Genomic DNA, 21530 nt, shown 5'->3' with positions numbered 1-21530 from the left:
AAAGTGACAAGGAAAAGTAGTGTAAAGCACTCGCCACATGCTAGCACGTGTTTCCATTTAGCGAATCATTTCCACTTTCTCTGCGAAATGTCCCTGCCTTTCACTCTCCAGTAATCCTGTGTTTGGGGTGCTCCTCCCACCCCTTTTTCAATCACAGTGGGCTGTGTACTCACATCACCAGCCTTTCTGTCCACACCGGGTCTGGTACTGGCTGCAGCCTTCTGCTCTCGCTAAGCAGCAGTCCTGGGTTGTGATGGGAAGACAGAGGAAGGTGTGCAACATCGGATCTGACACGAGAAAGGGGCTGGGAGCAGGGGATGGGGAGAAATCCTCTATGGCTGCAGTGCGTGATTGCCACATTTCAGCTGCTTCTGCATGTATAAAGGTGACAACTTTCAGCACTGCTGCTTCCAGTTGATGCTGGATGCTCCTGTTCTCCAAGAAGGAATAAGTGGGTTACCCTCTTTGAAGTGCACTTTGTGAGCTGCGTGGCTCTTTTATGAAGGCTGCTTAGGCAATCTGAGGAACCATTGCCACAACTGTGTACCTGAAACAAAGCCTGCCATCCAGTTCTTCTTGTGTTGAGATCTTTCCAGCTTTCCCTGCAAAAGTTTGTGGTTATTACTCACATTATTCCATGTGTTTATCATTCCTGCTCATCTCCTCTGAGCCATCTTTTGCTGCCAGGGGTCTGTCAGTCAGTCACGTAGTCTCACAGCAGTGGCTTCAGGTGCTTCACAGCCTTGGCCCATGGTTCAGAAAGGAAAAAAATTTCAGAGGTGATGCTTTTCTGTGAGAGAGGAAGTGACCTTGTTCTGGGCTTGAGAAATCCCACGGCTTCTGCCTGCATCTCAGGTTTCTGGTGAAAACTACAGGAGCTGGCTATGAGGAGAAGGAAGCTTCAGGATACCCACTGAGACAGCTCAGAACAGTGTTCCGCTTCTTCCTTCTCTCTGTTGTTTTGTCAGCTTGATCAGGTCCCTCATTCACTGTCCCTGAGCTGTCATGTTGCTCTATGGAGTGATTTTGTGGTGTCTGTTTATCCAAGGGACTCTAGGAACAGTTGCTCAAGCTGATGTGTCCAGCATGCTGGGGAAACTGAGCAGGTTCTGCTCCACAGCAGGAAAATTATCTGATTATAGTAATAGTAATAGGACAAATGTTAGTTCCCCAAAGCAAAGGTACTCACCTTGAGGAACTCCCCGTATTTATAAGTAGCCTGTGAAACACAAGTACAAATCACTGTTGTAGTATCAGTGAAATTATCTTTCTTTGATTCTGCCATTAGCTGACAAAAACAGATTTCCTAGTGGTAACTTTTCATATACTTAGGTGTATACTTGTATGTGTATGTACATGTGTATGCATATCCATATGTATATATATATATGAGGAATATTTTAAAACACAAGTATCCGAGGAAGTTTGTAATACAATCATAATAAATCTTGCAGTGTCAACATAAAATGTCCATCAGTACTGACAATTACCTCCTGGCCTGTCTAGCGAGCTTGTTATTACTTTAATTCTTTGATTAATGGTATGCCAGATCATCAACTCTGACGTGTATCTTCAGCGTTAATATATAATTAAACTGCTGCCTATGAACGGTGCTTTCTGTGTTCTTAGTTCTGTATGACAACCCAGATTCCTGCACCAAATCTAAACTAGCCTCCGCTGACACGTTGTACTCCCTGAGTCAGAGGCTTCTGCATGCAGTAGATGGCAGTGGTCGTGCTTTTTCACAGCACTGTCTCCACAAAGTCTTGTGAACACACTGCCTATTCAAGCCATCGTTTCTGTGGTATGTCTGTAGAAGTAAGACTTCTCTGCCCACTAAAGAATCTCACCACTGAAAGACCTCTCCATTAGAGGGTTTCCCTACTAAAAAGTTAGGAGCTTTTCATGATCATAAATCATAGAATCAATCATTAAGGTTGAAAATGACCTCTAAGATCATCTAGTCCAACTGTCCACCCACTACTGATGTTGCCTACCAACCATGTCCCTTAGTGCTACATCAGCACAGCTCCTGAACACCCCCTGAGCATACTGTGCCAATGCCTCACCTCTCCTGAGTTCTTCCTAATACCCAACCCAAATCTCCCCTGACACAACACAAGGCCATTATATCTTGTCCTAAATGTAAACACCTTTTCACTGTCTTTTTCTTGTCTGCCTTGTCTTGCTCCTTTGCCAGATTGCTATTGTCTCCTACCAAGATTTGTTTGGTCTGTTTTATTAACACCGTCAGAAGTGTGTTTATTACCACATCTGCCTTTCCCTTCTTTTTGCTCCTGAACATAGTAACAAGCAGTGTGACTGCTCATTTACAGCTGTGGAGAGCTACAGGATTTTTGGGATGTGAGACAACAGCCTCTCACTACACACTGTTAACTGATATTACTGTGTTCTGCATAATGTGCAGGACGTGAAAATGTCTCAGCTGATAACTGCTTTGGGTAAATGGGTGAGTACCAGGCGGCATCACTGCCTGAAAAAGGCACAGCCACATCATTCCGTGCTATCAAGCTGCAGAGCCAGCTGTGACATGATGGGTGTTTGCTCATGATCTCACAAGGGGATGGGTTCCACCATGGCGTGAGGACCAGCTGCAGGGAGAACAAGGTAAGGTAACAGCCCCTCCAGCATTAAGGACTGTTTACCTGTGTCTGGCAGCGTTTGCAGCCAGGAGCTCAACTTCACTGCCCACAGAGGAACTGAAATCTAAAGTGCCCCTGTGGAGAGCTCCTGCAGTCCATGTTTTGCTACTTTCCATACTGTTGGTGGTCTCAGACAGGTGTGCCACCCTGAATGCTAGTGCAGGGAGTGACCCCAGTGCGGACCAACCTGGGTGATAAGTGCAGTCAGACAGTGCTGACAGCAGCCTGGTTTATTTAGCTTGGGCTGAAGTAGTGAAAAGGCAGCCTGGGGCCCTGGCAGAGCTTAGGATGGTGGCATTTGTTCCACAGACCCTCCAGGAGCCATGCAAGCTGTAGGCTGGTACTTGTCCCTCCTTCACAGAGCTGGCCCTGTTCCCAGCACGGCCCTCCCAGCAGTGTGCAGAGCGCTTGGCCTCCTCCCATGAGAGCACACAGGCCTGTGCCCTGTGCCCCTGGTTGCTCCCCACAGCTTTTGTTTGCTAGGTGGAGTCAGGCATTAGATACCATATCGTTAATTAGGTTAACTGCCCCGGACAGTCACTGACATGTCAGTGAGGCTGCTTTGGTAAACAGAGAATTCTGGTGTGAGAGAAAAAACAACTCTTGTTTTTATGTACTTCATAAGGAACTCTTTCTAGTAAGGTGCAATGGTAATAATTTGGTGTTCATATTCAGCTTCTTTGGCTGAATATGACAGAACTTTAGCATACTTCAAGGCTAATCATATTGCTCAGAACAGCTACTGTAGCTCAGAACAGCTACTGTAGGCACAGGTGTGCTTGTCCACTTATTTCTTCCATACTCAATACAATTGAGCACCTCTTAGGAAAATCAAAGACAATTGAAAAAATAAAAGTCGCTGAAAATCTGTCCTTTCATCTGGGCCACTTGGGAGTTAAACTTGGTTTTGCTTCTATGCATTCATGAACACAACTGGGAAACGCTTTAATGTATAGAGCAAACACCTTGCAATAGACTAGGCTGAATTTTGTGAGCATAGTCTTTTTTATACGGGGACTGGTGACTTTCTGTGATAAGTTATTAGAGGTAGGAAATTCTAGGTGTTATTGTGAGTGAAAAATGGGTTCTGGATATGCATTTAACCTTCTAAGTTGGGAGCCTAATAATGAATCAGCTAAAAAGGAAGCTCAAACAGTTGCTCTTAATGATGGCTCGACATATCCTATCCCTTTGTTTCCTACCTATGGATATTTCCATTTAATCTCAAGGGATCCCTTGGTAAAATTTTATTCTTTATATAAATTTGACATTAATCCAAATCATACTGACTCATCATGGCAAGCAAGAATGTTCCCATACCAGCTCAAACCATGAGATAGGCTTCAGAACAGCAATGGGCTGAACTGATGTCTGCTGTGAAATGACAGAAGCAAGTTAGAAGGAGGTTTTAAATAAACACCCACAAACTCCTGCCACACAGTTTCCCATGGAGAAGCTGGATTTATGGTCCTGGCTTGGGTATAAGACTGTAACAGAGATGAAACCTGTTCAGTTGGTTTGATGCTGCTGGAAAAATTTCTGCATTTTAAGCAGGAATGATTCAAAGAAAATTCATGCTTTTCATAGGAGCTACCCCCTTTCAACAGAGTGTCCCAACTTTTATGCGGAAATTCCCAATTTACAAAATTCTTGGCTGTAGATGAGTAGAATTTCAGCATGTAGGAAAAATTTGTTTTGCCACAGCCTGAAAAAATGAGTCTAGGCTATTATCAGTCCAGGGCCCAGACCTCCTTACTTATCAAGAACTGCAAGCATTGGATATCATGCAGAAGATGGGTACTTCAAACACCAGGCACCTCTTGCTCACAAGACAACTAAACAGCCTGGATCCTAGCCTGAAGTTTTTTGTCATTTCCAGTGGCTTCAAGCTTAAGTGGACCTGGTCATTGGTCACTGGCCACTGTTTGGAATCAGTGTTGTTAGGTGGGGCAGGCTTCTTTTCCTTTTGCAGCACTTCAGATGAAGGTATATTCTCATTCACTGGTCACCTAGGAAGCCAGGCGCATACAATTTCAGCAATGCAGTGCCCAGGTAAGGTGAGTGTACTATATTCACAGGGTGTGCTGCTGCTGAGTGTTTGGAATGGGAAGCTTCTGAAGAACTCCCAGCATGAAAGGAAATGGTCAGAACCAGAGAGCCAACACTTTTGCATCCAAGCAGGGATTCAACACTTGCTCATTCTTTTGTATTTATTTCTCTTGGCCTTTCCATTCTGTTTCTGAAAGATAAAGGTGAAGGCACGGGCACCTGTCGTGTTGCTCTGTGGCACAAAATTCAGACTCTGAGTTTTGTGAGGCTGAAGATGGCTGAGACTTCTGGTGCTGATGCTGCTTAGTCTATGAAAATAGTAGCTGTAGAAAAATGAAAATGTTTTAGTCAATCTCTGGATGGTAGAACAAATCACAGCACACAAAAACACAAGACTGAAGGCTTGTGTCCATGAAGCACAGTCTGATCAGGCTATTGTGTGCTTGCAGACTTCAGTACAGAATGTTCAACTTCTTGTTTTCTTCACAGAAACATACATATGCTGAAAATGCACATGATGGGGAATTTGTAGACTATGGAAATAATAAAATCCAAGCAGCCAGCAAGAGGCATGCAGCGGGAGAGGAAAATTTGCAACAACTACATTTGTTTTTATTGAAAGATCAGGAAAATAAAAAGCCACGAGCTCCAGCACACCATCAGTAACACAATAAAGCAAGAAACAAAGGAACACGAGCCTCCAAGCATTTACAGTGAACACTGCAGCTTCGTCTTCTAGACAGCTGGAGAATTACTGCCTGACTTTATTGAGAGACATTTCTACAGCTAAGAAGGAATCTCCTTCTGTATCAACCGCGCAGATGTGGATCTTCAAAGCAAACATGTCTTTTAACACTGGAAATCGTCATGAGCAAATGCCCTCAAACACAGGCAGGAGCAGAGCTGTTGCACCTATTCATATTCATGTACACCAGGGCTTTCTACCTTCTGGTGAAGCACTTGGTTGCATTATGGTATCTTCAAGGGAGCCTCCAACTCTGCTGCAGCAAAGCAAAGCACAGCAGCAGCTCCAATACCAAATTCAATCTGCTACCACCATTCAGGCAGCATGGAGAGGCTACCAAGTTCGAAGAGAGCTGGATGAAATGAAGAGAGCCTCTACCAAGATTCAGGCAGCATGGAGAGGCTACCAAGTTCGAAGAGAGCTGGATGAAATGAAGAGAGCCTCTACCAAGATTCAGGCAGCATGGAGAGGCTACCAAGTTCGAAGAGAGCTGGATGAAATGAACAAAGCTGCTGTCAAGATTCAGGCAGCTTATCGAGGCCATATGGTGCGGCAGGCATTGCCCCCTGGGTTTTACAAGTGCCTAAGAGATAAAAGGGCTGAAGTGGGTGGAAAGAAGAAAGAAGAAAAGGGAACAATGACAGTGCTTGGAGTAGCTGGCACCCTGGAGTGCAAGGAAATCTCCCATGTGATAGCTGCTACCTTCAGAACTGAGAGTACAGCAGGTTGTTGCAGGGACGGACACAGTGCAGGCTCTGATGCAGCTGTGTACAGTTCACAGGTTTATTTCACAGCCAGCCAAACTGTGAACCGTGAAGACAATATATTTTCCTTTGAGATTCTCCCAGCTGTGACATCTAAACAGCAAGTCCAGAATGCTGCAGATAAAATTCAGGCTGCAGAAGGGCTTGATAAAATGGGAAGACCGTCTGAGAAAATATCAGGGCAGAACCTGGTCTTAACCTACAATTGTCAACTCAAACAAAACGCTTGTGAAAATTCTCAAATTCCAGACCTATGCAGTATCTCCGGGGTGCTGAAATGGACTTCAAAGCCTAAAGACACAGTGCCATACTCCAAACAAAACCTCCCTGCGCAGTTAGAAATGAAAAAGGGGGGAAAAGCATCTGATGCTGACTGCAACGCCCCATCCATCAGGAAGGTTGAAGTGCACACAGTGATGAGGAACCTGCCAGCATCCCAGCAGTGGCCCATGTCCCTCCGCGTGTCCAGTCCCAATGGAACTGTGGAGTGCTTTCAGCAGGACATAGTTTTGGGGCAGCTGCATGGGATGTACAGTGTCAGAAGACTTGGGGGCTCGCAACCTGCCTGTGTCTCCGTGTGCATGAGAGTGGTGGAAGAGGGAAGGGAGGCAGGTGAAAGCCCAGCGTGGTAGGCAAGCACTGAGAAGACCCAGCACTGAAATGCCTCTTCTCATCCTATGCTCACAGAGCCTGGCCATGGCTCAAACTCCTGTCCTGGTGCACCACAAGCTGCCATCAGCCCTTCACGCAGACCTGCTGCTTCCTGCTGTGGTTACATCTCTCAAGGCAAGCTCCACTTTCTGTCACAAACCAGTCCCAGCAGAAGCGCAAGATTCGTGCACGCTTTCAGAGCTCGTTGCTTAGCCCGGGGTACCGTTATGCAACGCTGCAGCTACAAGTCCATCGCGCTAGCAGTCAGCTTTCACGCCACCGCTCTGCTCTCTCGCAGCAGGCCCAATAAACGCCGTACAGCAGCCGTGCCCGTGTGCTGTGCTGCCGCGTCCCGCCTGGGAGCGGTGCGGAACGAGGGGAGCAATGCGCGGAGAGGGCGGGGAGAGGGGAGCGAGGGGGAGGGAGAGTCGTGGGGTCGGGGGAGGAAGCGGAGTAAAGGGCCGTCGTGCCCCCGGGACGCTGCGGGAAGGAGCAGCGGTGCCGGGCTGCCTCACAGGTAGTGCAGGTATCTGCGATGCTCTGCCGCCCGCTGCCTCCTCCAGCTTCGCGGTGTGGGAGTCTTCAGCCCTACCCGATGTCAGGGACAGGTTCCCTGAGACCTGTGGGAGAGCAAAGGTGAAGCGTTGAGAAGGTTCAGGTTTCATCTCGATGCTTCAGAAATTGCATCATCTCAGGGATGGAGCATTCACACATCCCCATATCCCACAAGGTGTTGGAGAGGACATCTGGATGACAGCTTGAAAACGGGAGGCACCATCACCAAGCAAACACAAGAAAATGCAGCAAATTATTTCCCAGTGTCCTCCTCTGGTTGTCAGACAACTCTGGCAGCCAGAGATCAGGCAGGAGAGATCCCTGTCTCTTGCTCAACACAGTCAATGGATGGAGGCAATGGTAAAGCAAACACACCATCTTTCCCTCCAACAACCTCCATGTAGTGTCTAAAAAGCCAGATGGTAGGTTATCTGCTCAGGGATATAATTTAGCAGAGGGTTTTTAGAGTTAGGGTACTATGGTTAGGTTGCGGTTGGACTTGATGATCTTCAAGGTCTTTTCCAACCTGGGTAATTCTATGATTCTATGATCTTCATTACCTCCAAGCAGTGGGCTACTTGGGCTGCTCTGAAGACAAGCATCTCTTCAGCCTGCAGTACAGCAGCATCTAATGGAGAATTGCCAGAGGCAGTCCCATCCTGTGACTAAGGTCAGCCCTGCAAGGTGAACATGGCACATCCATTGCAGTAACAGAAGGCCTGCAGATTTCCGTGGGGCCCCACGGATTCTCTGGGCAGCCCATTTCAGTAGCAGCAACATGACTTTGAACCGTGTAGACACGACATCTTTTTCACTAGAGGAAGCTGAATAACATGATGAGGTTACAGCTGCCAGTTATCAGTCCTCTGCACGGACCTCAGATGAGGCAAATCTGAATTAAACAGATTGTTGCAGCACCAAAATCTGTACCTTGCTAGAAAAGCACACTTGCCATACAAAAGGCAGCAAGCGAGGAAACTCCTCCGGGTTATGAATGTGCATTAGAGCATGAGGACAGTCTCTAAGGATATGCAAATAGGAACTGTTTTGTTTGTGGAGAGCATATAGGAAAACTGTGCCAGCAGAGAGATGGAAAGCATCCATTGGAGCAGAAAGCATTTTAGGTCTGGATGCAGCAGTAATTTTGCACTGCTCTCCAACCTGAAAATTTCAGGAGTAAAAAAAAAAAAACAACAAAAAAAGCCTTTCTGCAGGCAGAGATGGTGCAGTGAGTTTCATTTCGAAAGAGAAACAGCAGTAGGGGTGCATGCAGGAGATGAACCCAGAGATTTACGGCAGGCTCTAGAGGAAGCTCAGCCCAGGGCATTACTGCCATTGCCACATGCAGGGCCAGCAGCAGTGTGCACCTGCTGCTGTGCTGGCCAGTGCTCCCTGTGAGCACTTGTGTGCTGCCCTACGTGTGTGTGATGAGACCCAATGTCAGAAAATGTCATAACACCTATAATGTTTTGCACCCTCTTTTCCCCCCCCCCCCTCTCCTCCCCCCTCTCTCCCCCCCTTTTTTTTTCTTCTTCTGTAAAATAGCCATTATAGTATGAAAAATGAATAAACAAGTTAGCTCTTAAGGGAGGTTGCTTCATTTGACAGACCTACAGATACAGCTGGAGCAAACAATCTGTCAGGCATTTGGTATGTTCTGGGGGCTGTTTTGCAGCCTAGTTTGGTTTTGGTTTTGTTGTTGTTGTTTTTTTCCCAGCAGTAATTGGCAGCATCACAAAATGCATTTCTCCCCCTTAAATGCTTTGCCTCATTTTGAATCCCAGACAGCGGTGGCTGTAGCCACCCGAATTCCAGCCCAAGCACATCAGCCTGAGCTTAGGACCCAGAGCCCTGTTTTAGGCTTACGGGATGTGACAGCTGATGGAAAATCAATGAAGTGTGCTTTACGGAGCGTCATAATGATGCAAGATGAGGCTCAAAAGGTGCCTGCTTGCCTTGCAGGCTCGGCTGTCTGCCTTAGGTTTTAACCAGATTATTGTAGCCCCCTACTAGGACAAGATCAATTTGCCTATGAAAAGAAAGGACTATATTTAAAGGAAAAGCTACAGCTGTGCCCATGCTTTGTCTGATGCTCTGTGCGCTGTGTTGGAGCCGATCAGGTAAGAGCAATTTCTTCTTCTTTCAAACCGAGCTACAGATGTTCCAGATTTGTGTTTATTTTCTGACATAGAGTTAGCTGCTCTTTACTGGGATGAGGCAGATGCAGCTTCTTTTGGTTCTCATCAAGCGCTGTCAGACCACCAAGGCAGTGCTGTATCAGCTGCTGACTTTGCATTGCAGCCTCAGTGGCAAAAGGGCTTTGAGATTTATGGTGCATGAGGGGGGTCACTGTTAGGAATTAAGCAAAGAACCAAGGCTTTGCTCTCACTGCTGTTACTGGCAGACCTCTGTCTTGGGGAGTACAGCGAAATGCCCCAGATGAGCTGATGAGGTGTCTTGCCAGCCTTTCTCAGGGGGTGCAGGTTTGTGTGGCAGAGCCCCTGACCAGCCCTCCCAAAGTTCCTGTTCCTGTAACGAGCTGCCACCAGCACAAACTGCAGCAAGGCAGGGGGCTTCTGGCATAGAGGCTGAAGCATGGAGGCAAATGGTTCTCAGTTACTTGTCTTTGTGGCAACCTAATACGGAGCACCAAAAGTTTTGTCCTCTCTCTGTTCTGTGTGATAAGCTCAGGAAATCTAGCCTGCTGCCCATGTCTCAGCTTTTCCAAAGGCTTTCTTCAGTGTTTCTTTGAGGCTTTATCTTGAGGTGATCAACAGAGCTCTGAGGCTTTTTATTTTTTTTTTTTTCCCCCTGGTACATTTTTTTTTCTCATTAAAAACTCGTACTTTTAAACTGTCCCCTGTGTGTGTACTGAGTCTGCCTTACGAGAGCCCCAGTTGTCTTTTTTCTGCTCTTCTTCACCTCCCAGGAGCATGTGCCTCCAGCTATCTCTCCAGTGGGGCTGCTGGGCTTGAGGCTGCAGGGCTGCCCCTCACCAGCTGAAGCTGAACCTGCTGTGCCCAAGGGCTGTCAAAGGGGGCACAGACTGCCTTTGCACAGTGGGGCTGGCAAGATGTGTGTGTGGTGGAAGTGAGGCAGCAGCGGGGCAGAACTGTGGCTGTCCTGGCACAAGGATGCAGTACCCAATCCTTTTTCCCCTTGGGGCACTCTGAAACAAGGTGAGATCATGCACCTTTGGGTCCAGCATGTGTACCAAGGAAGAGGCAGAGTGCTAGTGGGGCTGGCATTGAGGAGAGGTGGGGGATATCAGTTCTGAGCTGCCCTGCCCTTCCAAGGTGCAGGGCATAGCTGGGGGAGTCCCAGGCCTTGCAGGTGCAGACCCAGCTCTGAGTGCCCAGTTCCTCCTGCTGAAAGCTGGATGGCTTTTGGTTTTTGCTCCCCTGGTGCTGTAACCTTTTTCTGTCAGGGAGAGCACCTTAATATTTATTTATTTGTTTGTTTGTTTGTTTTCTCCTATGATTTGCTCCTCCTTGTGAACTCAGGAAAAGGATTCATCTCCAAGAGCTGTGTAGGGGTCACTCTTGTCTGGTTTACAGGCCCCACAGTAAGAAAATCACACAATCCACATCCATACGCTTGGGTGGGAAGTTTCTATTGCAAAAAGGTCATATAAACAGAATCACAGCAGGAGTGGGATTGGCACAGACCTCTGGGTCCGTCTGGCCCAACCCTGACTCAGCAGAAATGTTCATAACAAGATGCACAGGTCCATTTCTGGATGACTTTTGAAGACCTCTAAGAAGGCTCCATCACCTCTCTGAAAAAGCTGTGGCAGTGCTCCATCACCTGCACAGCAGGATCATGCTGTGTTCAAGTTTGCACCCATTGCTTTGTTCCCTGTCACCGGCATGAATGAAAAGAGCTTGGCTCCAGAAGGAGAGCAAGTGAAAATCCATGTACATGGAATGTCCAAAGTTTATTGCTGCTCTTTCTAGCTGTCAGCCAGGAATAACCCCGCTGCTCCCCATGACTTTCCACACTATCCCACAGGTATCTGGAGAACCTGAGGTGTCATTAGCCAGGCTGATCCCCTTGGGCTGTGCCATCCCACACCTGCCCTCCTGCATGCCTTTCTGTCTTCCAGATGTGGCTGCCCTTGGTTCAGTTGCAGAGAATGAGGATGCGCTCCTGAGGCACTTATTTCAAGGCTATCAGAAATGGGTCCGCCCTGTGGAAAACTCCAATGACACCATCAAAGTCCTCTTTGGGTTAAAGATATCACAGCTTGTGGACGTGGTAAGCGCTGTGTCAGGCTCAATGAAGCACTGCTTCTCCTGTGGAGAGCCCTGTTCCTTGCAGTGATGCTAGTTGTGCTGCTGGCCTTTGCTTCCTGACACAACATGCACTGGTCAAGCAACAAAGCACTGCCTGGTGTGGTGCCAGGGTGGGACCTCCAGCTGCTCTGGGGCTCCTTGGTCTTCCAATAAACCTGAAGGCCCCCTCCTGTCTGCAGCTCCCATCAATAAAGCCTTGTCACATCAGAGGCTGTCCCTGGGCTTGCATTTGATAAGATAACAAGGTACAAGACAGGGTGGGAAGATGTGAGGTTGGCTGGGTATTGCTTGTTCCAGGTAAGGTCTGCCCAGGCCAAAACCAGCAGGTGACTCAGCCACACAGATCCAGGCCTGGGGTGAACCAGACAACCTACGTGTGGGTTCCCCTTCCCTTTCCCATTCATCTATGCAGTTCACAGTGGGGTTTGCACAGGGTGGGAGGGTGAGAGGGTGACAGATGGCAGCAATGCTCTTCCTTCTGCAGAAGACAAGTTCCCTTTTGTGCTTTGTTTCCATGTGTTGTCTTCTCCTTGCCTAGACTTGACTCAGGTTGGGCAGCATGGGGACATGAGCTACCCCACTGTCTGTCCTAGACCCGTCACCTCCTTGTGCCTTAACACCTGGCTCCATGGGGGCTAAGATGGGTCTTGCTGGAGCATATGTAGGGGTTGTTTCCTCTGTCTGTCCTGGTATTACAAGCCTCTCTACCTTGTGTTGCCTTAGGATGAGAAGAACCAGCTGATGACGACCAACGTGTGGCTGAAGCAGGTAAATCAGATGACCTCAGAGCTTCCTATCCACTGCAAAGCTGCTGAGTGCAGCAAGGATAAGGGCTGCTACAGCCTGCCACTCTGTCCATCACCATCCATGACAAACTCAGTGCCACATATGCCTGTATGAAGTTCTCCTCTCCCTTCAGCTAGTGTCAGAAGGGGAGTAGAGGCAGACAGTGAGCTTTCAGGATGCAGGGTACTCTCTTTCTGGACTGCATCCCAGCTATGAGCCCAAGCCAGCTGTATTGTGGGGAAGTAACATCTCCTGGAGCTGTGATAGTTGTTCTGGGATGCTGCCTGTGCACTGAGGAACTATCCTGTCTCAGACATAGAGGTCATCCGAGCACTGTGTCCCTTGCCTAAGCTAAGATAGGTTTCTTCTTCAGCACAAGTAAAGAGAAAAAAAGGGTCAGCATGTTAAACTCCCCAGGTTAAAATCTGTGGCATTTGTGCAAGTTAGTCATAACTCTCTGTCTTGCTTCTGGAAGTAATTTACACAAGAGAAGGAAAAGTACAAGCTGAACTGTTAGGTCTCCTTCACTCCTGAAGAACACTGTATTTGGTTTAGATTACATTGCACTGATTTATTGATCTTGTGACAATTATTTTAAGTCTCTCAGCCATGTGAGCATCTATAGATGTGTCAGATGATCTTAGGGAGAGGACACAGTACCCAAGGCTTGCAGAGAATGGTGCTGTAAGAAGTAGTTCCCAGATTGCTGGGCTGATGAAGGGCAAGCACAGCTCAGTTTGTGTCCTCAGTTTGATGTCTGTAGCCCTGCAGTGACTGAGCTCTGGGATGGTGTGAGATTCTGGATGCTGTACAGGTACTATGCAAAAAGATGGCCTCTCCCTTGGCCAGTTCCTCTATCCAGGACAAAAAGACTCCTATGCCCTGGGACAGCCTTCATCCCTCTGTCTGTCTGTGTGGCATTTCTGTAGATGTATTAATGCATTTGGGGCAGTCCTGGTCAGATGTTCATGTGGGGCACCTTTTTTGTTCACAACACTAACCTGATTTGGAGCCTGTGTCACCACTCACACCATAGGAAAACAGGTTCTGCTGCAGGTTCCTCTGAGCATGCTACAGGGCTCGAGCAATGCCACCATCTTTTCCTTGCCTCTCAGGTGTGAGGAGAAGGAAACCATTTTCTCTGATTCCTCTGCCTTAAAGCATGGATAAAAGAAAGACCTACCCAGGAAATTGCACTGCAGACATGCCACTCCTCTGCAGGTGTTTGGAAACCGAGCTCAGGTTTTAGCCAGAGCAGCTCCCTAGGATAACCAAACACTAAGGTGTTCACAAGGGTTCCTGCTGGGCGCTATTCTTTCTAGCATTCCTTCTGAGGGTTCTGAGGACTCTCAGATGGGCTGTCAAGGACATAATGAAGTGCAAAGCAGAAAATAGGTGAGACATGGTCACTGGTTTTCACATATGCTGATATCCCCAGGAGGATGGGCTGAGCACTGAACACCCGGGTGTTCTGTTCTAGGAGTCACACATTCCCATAGGCTTAGTGTGAGCTGGTTTCACATACAACTCAATGCCCAGGATATTGTTAGAAATTGCAAGAACAACAGCTGAGAAAAGATGCCTAAAACTAAGCAGCATTAAAGTATCTTTCAGTTAGGGAAAAATGAAGAACACCCAAACCTTTCCAAAGACTCAGAGCTCCTTACTCTGCAAGAGCTGAGGAGGTCAGGGGAGGCTGGTAGTCACCTTAAGTGTGTGAGGTGAGTAGGGAATCAGAGATATCATTCCTATGCATGACCTTGGCTTTTCTTAGATGAGCAAAGCTCAGTTCTAAGGATTTTCTTTTTTTATTTTTTTTTTCTTTTCCCTCTCAAGTCCACGTTCTAAAGATGCTAGGAACTGGCAAAGGGCTTCCTGGCAAACATGGAAGGTGCAGAGAAGTTTCAGTGGTTTCTGAGATTTATCTGTTGTTGGGCAAGTTGTAGAATTAATTGCTAAGCCTGGGCCCAGTGTTTCTTGACCTGACTTCACTGACTGAACAACCTGAGTTACAGCCCAGGGGCAAGGAGTTTGGCAGAGAGAATAGTGGGGAATCTGTGAAGGCAGACAGCTGAGAGGAAAAGGAACTTTGCATCTACTGCTACAGTTCAGGTCAGCATAGCCCATAGGGAGATTCCCGTTTTAAACTGTTCATCTTTAAATTCTTCATGCAGTCTATTTTCTGCTCTAGCAAGGAGACACACAACTATTTGCCTTGCAGACATGAAAGAGCACTTTAGCTTGGAGAGAAATCAATGCATGGGGCATGGGGGAGGGAAAAGTGCTGCAGATACACAGATAACCTAGGCATTCTGCAAGGCTTAGGAGAGCTCTACCAACCTAGCACCCATGCATGACCTTGGGCCCTATCCCTCCTCTGCTCCTGGAGGAGGAAGGCACTCTGATCTTACCTGGGTCTGTGTGGAGGCTTTGGGTTGCTGTAAAGGTCTGCAGTAACAAGTGGGTATGGCTGTGAAAGACAGGTATGATGGGAGAAGAAGCAGAGAATATTGCTTCTAGGTTTATCTTTCGCTTCTGATGGAAATTGATCTAGGATGGCTGATCCCTGAGGAGCTCCCAGTGTTGGAGATTAATGGAAAGTGCTTTGTTATTTGCTTCATTGTATTAGCCACAATCTGCAGATCATGTTTCCCCTTGCTGCCACTCTTGTGAGAAGCTGAAAAACCATATCGTGAATGAGATCAGAGAGATAACTTTTCACTGCACCTCAGTTTCTGGGTTGCTGGTGCCACTTTGCTAGGCTTTCTCCAGGTAACAAACAAGATACAGCAGTTCAATGTGATGAAAATGGTCAGGACTCTTCTTGATTTTTGCATATTTTATATAAAAATAAAATATATGCCTTTAGAATTGTAGCCAAATTCTTTGCAACATGATCATGTCAGTTTTCCTGTAATTGTAGTCTGATCTTCCTCATGAAACAACAGTGATTTGTATTGCAGGGACAGCGTAATAAAGAATGTAGAGATAGATGTCTTAATGTAGACCATTCTATAAAAGATCTTACACATTGACGTTACTACCATTACTGAATCATAAAATAGCTCAAGTCATCTTTGTCTCCCATCCAGTACTGTGAAATATCTATAGGAAAACAGACAGTACTATGCACAAGTGCCTACTTTGAGGCTGCCTCGATAGGCCTTTTTATGAGGTTCCACCTCTGGCTGAAGGGACAGCGCTTATGGGGATTAATGTCTCCCAGCCATGCCTGCATGACATCCTTTCTGCAGCTCCTTAGTCATATGCCAAGCTCTGCCCTTGGTGCTGTACAATACAGAACCATGAGGCAGATGGTGAGAGAAGGAATGAGGCTGTTGGGGGCTCAGCAGGCAGAGGACTCCATTGACTCATTGCAGGAATGGATGGACCACAAGCTCTCCTGGAATCCAGACGAATATGGTGGGATCACTGCTATCCGTGTCCCTTCTGAGTCCCTGTGGCTTCCTGACATTGTTCTGTTTGAAAAGTGAGTAGCATGTTTCTTACTCCAGGCTTAGGCCATAGCATGGATGTGACACATCGGCTATCATAAAGCTTGTCTACACTCTTGGAAAGCTGTTTATATAGGCAGTATGAATGTTGGCTTTCCTCGATGGGCCTGGGGGGGAGGAGGGGGGAGTAGCTCTGGGGCACTCTGAACTTGGTACTGTTTCTTTCTGTCTGACTCACAGTGCTGATGGACGTTTTGAAGGGTCCCTGATGACCAAAGCCATAGTGAAATACAATGGAGTGGTGACCTGGATGCCACCAGCCAGCTACAAGAGCTCCTGCACGATGGATGTAACCTTCTTCCCATTCGACAGGCAGAACTGCTCCATGAAATTTGGGTCATGGACATACGATGGCAGTATGGTGGACTTGATTCTCGTGGATGAAAATGTAGACAGGAAAGATTTTTTTGATAACGGGGAGTGGGAGATCTTAAATGCCAAAGGTATGAAAGGCAACAGGAAGGATGGGCTGTACTCTTACCCATTTGTCACCTATTCCTTTGTGTTGAGACGCCTTCCACTGTTCTACACTCTTTTCTTAATAATCCCTTGCCTGGGATTGTCTTTTCTAACTGTCCTGGTGTTTTACCTGCCTTCAGATGAAGGAGAAAAGCTCTCATTGTCCACTTCAGTTCTAGTCTCCCTCACTGTTTTCCTTTTAGTGATTGAGGAAATAATCCCTTCTTCTTCCAAAGTCATCCCTCTGATTGGTGAGTATCTGCTGTTCATCATGATTTTTGTGACCCTCTCTATCATTGTGACTGTCTTTGTCATCAACGTCCACCACCGCTCCTCAGCAACTTATCACCCTATGGCTCCCTGGGTTAAAAGACTCTTCCTCCAGAAGCTGCCTCGGCTGCTCTGCATGAAGGGACATGTAGACCGTTATTCCTTCTCGGACACTGAGGAAAAGGAAACCACCTTGAAATTAAAACTCTCAGGAAAGCAGAAACACAAGCAAGCAAAAGATGGAGAGAAGATCGTGATTGCCTTTCTGGAAAAGGCAGCTGATTCCATTCGGTACATTTCCAGGCACGTTAAAAAGGAGCACTTCATCAGGCAGGTAGGTGAAGGAAGGGCAAGAAGATGTCACAGCCTCCTACACAGCACCGACTTCCAAGTTTTTCCTTTTCTGCATGCCTTTCTGTCTGCTTCTTCCCCTTGCATTCCTCTTGCACGTGTTCTGGGGGCTTTCCCTCCTTGGTGTGGGAAAGCCTGTTACTTCAAGAACAGCACTGTGTTGTGGGAGTCTCTGTTCTTCCCATATGGAAGGGGCCACAGCTGGCTGTTCCGGAGGAATTCCTGTCTTGGGAGTATTTAAATAACCTGGCCTTGGTTAAGGTGGGGACAGAAGCAAATCTGGAAATCCTGAGTTGCCACATGCTCTGAAATTGTGTCTGTCACAACTGTTCTAGGCAAGTTTTATGACAATTGCTAGGGCTCACTCTTGGTCTCCCAGCTATTCTATGTAGTGTAGGTGCCATGTTTAGAGCTGGGGTCTTTGTGGCTTGCACAAACAAAAGTTTGTTTAGACCATCTTCTCCTCCATTAATAGCCAGCAATCCACCTGGCTATTAACATGGCAAATTTTAGAAGTTAATTAAGTAATGTGTCCATAAACAGTGCACTTCACATAAGGGTAGGACAGCCAAGCAAGGCAACCAGCAGAGAAGAAGTTCTCTTAGCATTTTCCTAGCAAAAGCCAGGGCTTTGTTTAAATTTTGCTGATGATGTCAGCAGAGTGATGAGCACTAAACCGAACGTGCAGTACGTGAGCATGTAGTGTCCATGACTGAAGCATGGACAGTTACTTTTAGTAACTTACTTTTAGTAACTGAAGCCTCTTTGAGGCTTGAGTTACCATAAAAAAAAAAGTCCCTTGAATCTGTTTAATAAACAGTGCTTCCATTTATTCGGGTTTGTGCCAGTAGACACAATGCAAAGCCTCCCTTCTAAATGCATGCAGTGTGAGCCAGCAGAGCACTTAAGCAAACACAAGCTGGTGGGACCACTCGTACTGCAAGTAACATCTGCGTCAAAGTGCTTTGCTAGAGCCAACTCCTGGTCCTGCAAGGGAAATGCAGTTAAGTTAGAAGAAACCTAAATTGTTATAAAGACATCCTCAGGCTTCAGCCTGTAAGCTTTTACCTATATACTTAGCTAAAACTTTTGCACAGCCTGAAAGAAATCTGGTTATCACATGCTTATACCATGAAAATGCCCTGGTGTTTTGATAGACTGGCAGGTATGGCTGTTAAAAAGTTGACCTGTGTTGGTTTCAGGCTGTGGCACGTTGCAATCTTCTGATTTTTAAAAGCAGATTTTTTGGACTTGAAATATGTGTAGTAGCACCAACAGCGTACTGGCCTCCTTGCTGTTCCTGTTTGCTTCTCCTCTCTCCTTCACAGGTTGTCCAAGACTGGAAATTTGTAGCTCAAGTCCTGGATCGGATCTTCCTGTGGTTATTCCTGGTGGTGTCAGTGACAGGCTCAGTTCTTATCTTCACCCCTGCATTACAGATGTGGCTGAACAGCACTCTGTAGAAAATGCTCCTATGCTAACACACAAGAAGCCCAGTGATGTGGGATAGTGATGCCTTTGAGATTGGTCTCTCTTCTACAGGATGGGAAGCAATGCAGGAGTGAGAGGAGGTGATGTCAGCAACAGGCATTGGCTGCTGCTTCCTTCACATGGCTCTGACTGTTACAGCCTTGGTGGAGACTGGAAAAGGGCGCGGTGAATGGTTGAATCCAAAAGTGAATTGGGGATGCATAAATGAGTTACAAGTATTTTACTAGTAGTTTGGTTATAATACAAGATGAGCCAGGATTATTAGTTATACTTGGGGATAGTAGTTCTGGCACAACCATTATGTTTTACAGATGTGTCAGTTAAAATACTACTTAATTAAATAAATTAGATTGTAGTAGCCACATAGTGCTCAGTTCTCAATGTACAGTAGCAAGTCAGTATTCAGTTTACTACATTACCAAGTAAAAACCACAAAGTCCTTATGGATAGCTTTCTACATGTGTCAGAACTGACAATTATGTAGCATGTGCATTAGAAAAAAATGTGAACAACTTTTAGATGGGATACCCCAAACCTCCACTCTGTGGCCATACCTTCAACTTAGAGCTCTGCTCACCCACTAGCAACCTTTACAGCATGCACATTTAGTCTCTTGGCCATCAGGAAGTTGCAGATGTTACATGTTACACTCTTTTCTGTATAATGTACATTTGTGCCTCATACTGTGAAAGATAATTAAAGAATGAACAAGGGAGGGTTTTTTTCCCGTGCTACTCCACATTTGGAAACGATGATTCCTGCACATACATGTTCACAGGACTGAGAGATCACCTGGAGTACATCCCCTCCAGGATGTACACCAGGAGCACAATCATGCTGCTCTGAGTGGCAACAGAGATCTTCCTAAGTAGTTCAGCTGGAGCAGATGCAAGATCTTCTGTGGCAAATGAAGCTTGTTACTGGTGCAGAAGTTTGTTTTCTCCTGAGAGCTGTGGGGTGTGTTGGCTGCCAAAAGGGTACATCTTTGGTGTTGGCCTGTCCATCTTTCTCAGTCAATTCAGAATTTCATTGCTTTGACACATTTAAATGTAGTTTTCCTGCATTATTACGACAGAAAATGCACAGGTGAGGGTCTCTCTACATTCCCAGGGACAAAGCTCTGCCACCATTATATCCTTTAGAATACCTCTCTCAGAAGTAGCTGGTATTTTTAAGGTGAATGGGGATCCAATTTTTGACAACATAAATGTAAATCTGTTGCTAAAGTTTCAGCTAGCATTGAAACTTTTTTCCCTAAGGGTAGAGGTCAGAAGGTGTTGAAAATACCCAAAGGTATTGGTGTGTATATGACATGTGCACACCAGACCTCCGTGTGTTCAGATCATCCCATCTCGTTCTGTCACTGCAGTTCACTTGTGCAAATATAATCAATAAAGATGAATTTAGTAAAGGATTCTCAGAAGTGAGAATATGCTCATACTGATGCTGAAGGTCTTCTTAACTTCTTGTTTTGCCAGCCCAATTTCTAGCCCACTTTTAAGAACTGCTGGTTTCAAATCTATTCAAATACATGATTTTGCTTGCTCTTGGAAAGTACTCAAAACTTTTTATCTGTGTGTATGAGTTTGAGGAGGAATCTTTCCGAGTTGGCTGTTATATTGCAGGATCCTAGAACAGATCCACTCGGTTTAGCATATATAGACAGGTGTCTTAATGTGGACATGGGTATACAGATCTCACACAACCTACACTTCTTTCCATGCATTTTTCAAGTCATTTTGTTACCCTGGCCAGTACTGTGAAATATCCATAGGAAAACCTATTTCTAGCAGACAAAGACTGTCGCAATCAAATAGTGATGGATTTCCCAGATGACTGCTGCTGCCAAGGGGCTGCCCCTTGGAGATGGTGGATGACAGAATTATCTTCTGTGTGAGTGCGTCAGGTGCTCAGCTGGCAGATAATCCTGTCCTCACTGTGCTTCAATTCAGTTTCCAACCTGCAGGCAGCAGACATCCGTGTGCCATGTGCCCATGTCAGACTCCAAGCTGCTTTTTTCATGTAACATTTGGGAGGGCTCAGGTGCACAGACTGGGAAAAGTCTGGGCACTGCATCGTCATCGTGGCTTTTGACCTCTGGTGCTCCCAGCACAGCCCCTGAGACTGCTATATTTTTCATCTCTCTGCTTATTATCCTCATGCTGACTGTTTCTGAGCTTCCCCGAATCCTTTTCCCTCAGGCCCAGAAATGCATTCAGCACATCTCACTGAAAAACACGATGCGAAAGGACATCTGTGCAGAACTCCTCCCTCTGGGTTCCTTCTTTCTGCTCCACGTGCCTGTGGATGATGACCTTTCAAATTTGAAATCTTAAAAGAAAACCCAGCCTTCTTCCTTCCCTCCTCAAAGTGTGACATCTTGATACCTGGCCCTGGTTTGTCAGGGACCCAGTGCTGCATGGCAGGACTATATGTATCATCCATCCACCAGGAGACAAACATGTCGGACTCCTCTGGGTCTTTTAGCGGGGGAGAGATGGTGAGGATGGTCTCCCTTGGGAAGAGAATGCAATGATCTGGCTGAGCTATCTAATTGCTTCTGGAAGCAGTGTTTTTAAAATAAATTCACAGATGTGAACACTTCCAGGGAAAGAAAGTTGATGGCCGCCTGCGGTCTGCTTACTGGTGGAATATATAACCAGCCCTGCAGTTCGCCTTCAGCCATTCTATTTTCACTGTCTGTATGGCCACAGGTTCAACAGCAAATGCTGGAAGTCAGATTTCTTTCCTGTCAAAACAAAACATTTCAGACACAGAATGCAGCTTTCCTCTTCAGTTTCTCTCTCTTTCCCTCTTCCTTCTTGCTGATTAACAAGCTAGCGCAGCAAAGATCATTTGATAACATATCTTAACACATTGTGCAGTGGGCTTTAAAAAATATGAGCTCTCCAAGTGTGTTCCAGGAGTAATATTTG

The 21530-nt window shown here is 46.4% G+C and overlaps 2 protein-coding genes across 3 annotated transcripts; both read left to right on the top strand.

Moving 5' to 3' along the window:
- The first annotated feature begins 5402 nt into the window (after nt 1–5402).
- LOC107306403 (uncharacterized) lies at nt 5403–6983 on the top strand. Its single transcript, XM_015849524.3, has one exon. The coding sequence runs from the start codon at nt 5534–5536 to the stop codon at nt 6851–6853; it is 1320 nt and encodes a 439-aa protein (XP_015705010.2). The 5' UTR covers nt 5403–5533; the 3' UTR covers nt 6854–6983.
- A 2227-nt stretch (nt 6984–9210) lies between these two features.
- CHRNB3 (cholinergic receptor nicotinic beta 3 subunit) lies at nt 9211–20034 on the top strand. Of its 2 annotated transcripts, XM_015849585.3 has the most exons (6): nt 9211–9547; nt 11533–11684; nt 12446–12490; nt 15889–15998; nt 16204–17086; nt 18432–20034. In XM_015849585.3, the coding sequence occupies exons 1-6, from the start codon at nt 9505–9507 to the stop codon at nt 18564–18566; spliced, it is 1368 nt and encodes a 455-aa protein (XP_015705071.2). In that variant the 5' UTR covers nt 9211–9504; the 3' UTR covers nt 18567–20034. The 2 variants fall into 2 exon arrangements, with proteins under 2 accessions (XP_015705071.2, XP_085386426.1); XM_085530300.1 differs by lacking the exon at nt 18432–20034 and having other exon boundaries at nt 16204–17477.
- The last annotated feature ends 1496 nt before the right edge of the window (nt 20035–21530 follow it).

This window comes from Coturnix japonica, chromosome Z (genome assembly GCF_054131305.1).
Source record: "Coturnix japonica strain WE chromosome Z, WE-NBRP24, whole genome shotgun sequence".
Lineage (NCBI taxonomy): Eukaryota > Metazoa > Chordata > Aves > Galliformes > Phasianidae > Coturnix > Coturnix japonica.
This window is presented reverse-complemented; position numbering and strand designations above follow the sequence as displayed.

Excerpts from the sequence above, each read along its gene's own strand:
- LOC107306403 (XM_015849524.3), top strand. The coding sequence starts at position 5,534 with ATGTGGATCTTCAAAGCAAACATGTCTTTTAACACTGGAAATCGTCAT.
- CHRNB3 (XM_085530300.1), top strand. The coding sequence starts at position 9,505 with ATGCTTTGTCTGATGCTCTGTGCGCTGTGTTGGAGCCGATCAG. Across the intron at positions 9,548-11,532 it reads GCTGTGTTGGAGCCGATCAG|ATGTGGCTGCCCTTGGTTCA; the intron begins GTAAGAGCAATT and ends TCTGTCTTCCAG. Across the intron at positions 12,491-15,888 it reads CCAACGTGTGGCTGAAGCAG|GAATGGATGGACCACAAGCT; the intron begins GTAAATCAGATG and ends GACTCATTGCAG.